The 4516-nt window shown below is 42.5% G+C and overlaps 1 protein-coding gene across 1 annotated transcript in view; it reads right to left on the bottom strand.

Annotated features, from left to right (window-relative positions):
• Positions 1-2727: 2727 nt before the first annotated feature.
• JAKMIP3 (Janus kinase and microtubule interacting protein 3) overlaps positions 2728-4516 on the bottom strand; it is a gene marked incomplete at its 5' end in the record, with an annotated part of 18894 nt that continues 17105 nt past the window's right edge. Inside the window, 3 exons of the mRNA XM_010288861.1 lie at positions 2728-2829; positions 2934-3002; positions 3461-3526. Of these exons, the coding sequence (XP_010287163.1) occupies positions 2728-2829; positions 2934-3002; positions 3461-3526 (237 nt within the window). The remainder of the gene's footprint in view (positions 2830-2933; positions 3003-3460; positions 3527-4516) is intronic.

Below are 4516 nucleotides of genomic sequence, written 5' to 3'. Positions count from 1 at the left end.
GCCTTCCCCGCCAGCTCTTCTTACGGCACAGATAAAGAGATATAGAAGTGTGTAGGAAATGGACTGGCAATGTTTCCCCAGAGTCACCAAACCTGGTACCCTCCTAATGCACACGACCTTGCCAGACGATGTCTTCTCCTTCAAAGTCCAAGATGAATGCTATTCCTTCACACAAGCCAAAAGCAAGATAAAATCTTTTTCATCAAGTCTGATATAGAGCAAAAGACAAAGCAGCAAATGATGGCACCTTTGCACACTCTCTCCAAAGCTGGTGGCATCTTGCACAGCTCTCCGTGGCCTCAGGAGAACACGACTGCAATAGTGTGGTTTGAACCTTGCAGAGCTCTCCGTGGCCTCAGGAGAACAAGACTGCTGCAATAGTGTGGCTTGAACCTCTAGACAGGCTGTTTGAACATGCCATAGATATCTGTTGCAATAATTCAGCTCAATTCAAAATCAACAAGCTTTTCCACCTAAGGCTGCTGGTGGTGTTTTCTTACTACGGCTTAGCAGAGTCAGGATGGAAGAATACAAGCATTTACAAGAATAACATCATCATGGCAGGAGTTATGGATACTGATGATAGCTGAAAGACAGCAACCATGGTATCTCTGTGGGGAAGATCGGATAAGACCTCAGAAGAAGATTCTGCTTTCACTTTTAAAAGTGAACGCCAACATCCTTGCAAACAGTAACTGTCTCAACAAAATGCTGTTATTTGAAACATGGATTTCTGTTGGACCCCAAACCTTGATTATGCAACTGTTATCCTTCTCTGATTATATTGACTTGTGAAGAAAGAGCGTGGGGAAATTCATGGTCTCCAGAGCAGCAGCAGTGTCAGGAGTCTCTCTGTGAGCCAAGTGCTTCTCATAGCAAAATCCCCCGCCAGCAAACAAAGGGAATGAAAACCGTGCAAAAAGCTTAGTGGTTACAGCTGGTAATCTTGTTGGCTGCAGTTAGCGGGGGAAGATTAGCGGCTCCTCATCTCAAGGGGCACAAAGGGAACATGGAAGTGAAACATTATACAAATCAAAAGAGCTTTTGCCACTTGAATTTTGGGGCAGAATAAAGCTTTCTTGCTGCTTTCAGGCTGCATTTGTGCCCAGGAGTACAGCCCATCACTTTGCCTGGGGAGACTCACGTGATGTCTTTAAAGAATATAGGAAAATGCAAATAACCCTCGGCTATTTCTGCCTTGGCCGCAACACGTTCATTACGCTCGTTCCTTCTCCAGGAGCTGCAGAGCCAAGAAGCAGGTAGTTGTTGTTGGACCCTTTGGTAAATTTGGGATCCTGGAACCAGAGATCCATCTCATGGATGGAGAGTGAGCGTCTGGCCAGGAGCCGCAGGGGTACCGAGTAACACCCTACTCGACAGCCACAGCTCCGTGTCTGAGCTCTCCTGCAGACTCCATGCTGTTACCAGGAGTTTCAAGCAATGCCATATGATTTTTCCCACTCTGCTGCTGTGGCAAGTTTCGCATACTCAGTTTTATAGATCTGTTTCAGAACTCACCCAAGGGATCACCTCTCTCAGGGCTTATTGTTGAAGATGAATCCTACAGGCTCAGCCTTCGGCTGCACCTAGCTGCTTCTCAGAACAGCTCAAGGCTGCAGGAGATAATCTGGCCTTAGGGCTGAGACTGCAGGTAAGGGGGGCCTTGTCTACTTTCCAGGGTTTCCACTGTGCATAGGCATTGGTTCCAGATAGAGCTCGGCATTTGGCAGGATCAGTCTTAAAAATCATCCTTACAGGAACAGAAAGTGTACCGAGTAAAAGCTCCCCCAAATGGTCTGAGATACAAATACATAACAGGTATAAAGAGGCATAAATACTCATTGCTTCTCAAGGGTAACTGTGCTCACGATTTAAGTGGAACTGAAAGAATGAGATATATCAATATGAAAATTTTTATGTTTATATGTTTCATGAGTATATATTGAACACTTCTCTAACTGAAGGAAACAAGACAGCTAATGACTGAAGAGATCAGCTAATGATGAACCTGACCTAAAAGCAGTTTCATTTCAAATTTACAGAATCACATAATACCTCCAGCTGTTTTGGTTACAGAGGCTGTAATCTAAGATTACAGGAAACATTAAGAAGCCTTTAAGGAAGGCTAAACATTAAGGAAATGTCTAGGCTAAAATCTCTATTTTGGAAGGAAAAGAGAAGTTACTGAAAACATCATTTTCTTATCATTTACCAAAATCTCTGCTAAATTAAAACTTGTGTTTAATAAGTTATCATTCAGATCCTAATCCTGGAAGAGCCACCCAAACACAAGGAACTCTGTCCATAAGGAACTAATTGGTAGCGAAGGCTACAAAGGATTTATTTAAAATTCAGCCTATTTAGTCCTCGGGTCACTCCATGAGCAGTACTGTCCAAAGCACAGAGCTTTTCTATAGAAAAACAGACTATACATCACAGAATCACAGAATCATTAAAGTTGGAAAAGACCTTCAAGATCATCAAGTCCAACCATTAACCCAACACCACCATGCCCACTAAACCATGTCCCAAAGCGCCACGTCCACACATTTTGAACACTTACAGTGATGGTGACTCCACCACCTCCCTGGGCAGCCTGTTCCAATGCTTGACCACTCTCTCCATAAAGAAATTTTTCCTAATATCTAATCTAAACCTCCCCTGGCGCAACCTGAGGCCATTTCCTCTCAAATGTTACATGAGGTAAATCAATCAAGATATCATAATTCAGCCAAGACTGATTTTCCTCACCTTGTGAGCTTGGTCCAAGGACTGTTTCCTGAAGTCGAGCTCATCATCCAGGTAGCCCTTCTGCTTGCTGAACAGCTCCTGGGGACACAAGGAAGAGGCAGTCAGTGCAACTGCTGCGGCTCAAACACAACGGCTCTTCCCGCTGCCTCTCCCGCTGGTTCCTTCCCCCCATCCTCGGGTACCTTTTCATTCTCAAGGTCCAGCATCTTCTGCTGCAGCGCAGACTCCGTCACTTCTATCTGCTGTAGCCACTGTGCACAAAAACAGAGATCAGGCGCTTAAGCCTAAAAAGCAGAGGCAGCATGCCTCTGTATTCAGCTTTCACTGTGACTTTATGGTGTGTCAGCACACACTGCAAGTACTTATTTAAATTCACTAAATAAAAGAGGAAAAATTACATTATTACATTTTTTCTTTATATATATACTGGTGATAGAAAAAAACCATTATTTCAAAGCCTAGCCACTTACCTTCTAACATAATTTTGCTAATTAAGTAACATTTTAAAATAAGCAATGTCTGTCTGTATTGCCTGAATGTTACTTTTATTTTGGTGAAAACTAGTGCAAGCGTAATTCCACATAAAGAATCACGGCATTTTGTGATGGAACTATCATTTACATCACCAGTGTCTTCAAGTGAGCTATTCTGAGAGGGTCAGATGCTTTCATGACATGCGTTTACTGATGAGTGATGCAGTTGTTATTACCTTTTCAGCCAACGTGAGAACTGTCCTTGCTTGTATGACAACTACTTGCTCTTCATTGGTCAGATTCTGCGCCAAAAGCAGAATATAATTACAACAAATCCCAGTGTCTTGCTATTAATCCACTACTTGGGCCACTGCTGTATTAAATAAATATGAAATTAAATATGTTCGAGGAACAATAAACTAAGGCAAAGAAAACTAGTATTGTAATGCAACATTGTTGTAAAAACAATTGTAACTCTTCATGCTGAATTCTTATCATATGCATAGTTAATTCTTCTAAAATTCTCACATTTAAAAAAAAAAAGGCGACACTGGATCTATTTTTCCCCAACAGGGAATAAATACAGTTACACAAAACAAGGTCAAGCTTAGCACGATGTGCCATTGAGAAAAGACATGCAGTCTTAAGTCCTTAGTTCATTATATGCACATTAGGTTAATACACAATCCTTATTTTGTGCAGCCAAGTCATGATTTTGGAAAACATTTGTTAAGATGTTAGCTATTCAATCCATGTTTTGTTGCTTTTTAAAAAAAAATAATAAAGTACTGAAACTAGTTTTGCATTTCATCCCAGACCTCAGTCTAACTCTGACCACATCGACAGTAGAAGTGAGTCCTTCTAGTCTGGGACCCGTATTTATTCAGATCCAGAGAGCCATTAGCTATCATTCCCCCAGGGTAATTAGAAAGCTGGTAAGAAGGGTGACCGGTGAACTTCAATTTGATGCACAAAGCTGAGGATAATGGAAGTGCTATCTGGCAGGGGTGGGGGGAGACCTTTCCTGAGGACTGCTGAAAATTGTCTCTTCCATAAATGTAAGGGTTTTTTTCAAACAAGTTACATTACATTAAAAATGAAAACATCTGCACAGAATATTAATGGTGTGAGTTAGCCCCTGACCCGGCTCCCCTGTGCGTGGGGAAGAGGAGGGCATCTGTGTTCCTCAGCCCCCTTTCTCTGTGCCTGTCCCCAGTGACCCCGTAGCCTGCGGGGATGTATCGCACCCCCCGACCTAGAGGTACTCCTTCGAGGGTTTGCCTTAGAGCAAT

Source organism: Phaethon lepturus, unplaced genomic scaffold (assembly GCF_000687285.1).
Source record: "Phaethon lepturus isolate BGI_N335 unplaced genomic scaffold, ASM68728v1 scaffold52766, whole genome shotgun sequence".
NCBI classification, from domain to species: Eukaryota; Metazoa; Chordata; class Aves; order Phaethontiformes; family Phaethontidae; genus Phaethon; species Phaethon lepturus.
The sequence above is the reverse complement of the archived record's forward strand: the minus strand, read 5'-3'. Positions and strand labels throughout refer to the sequence as shown.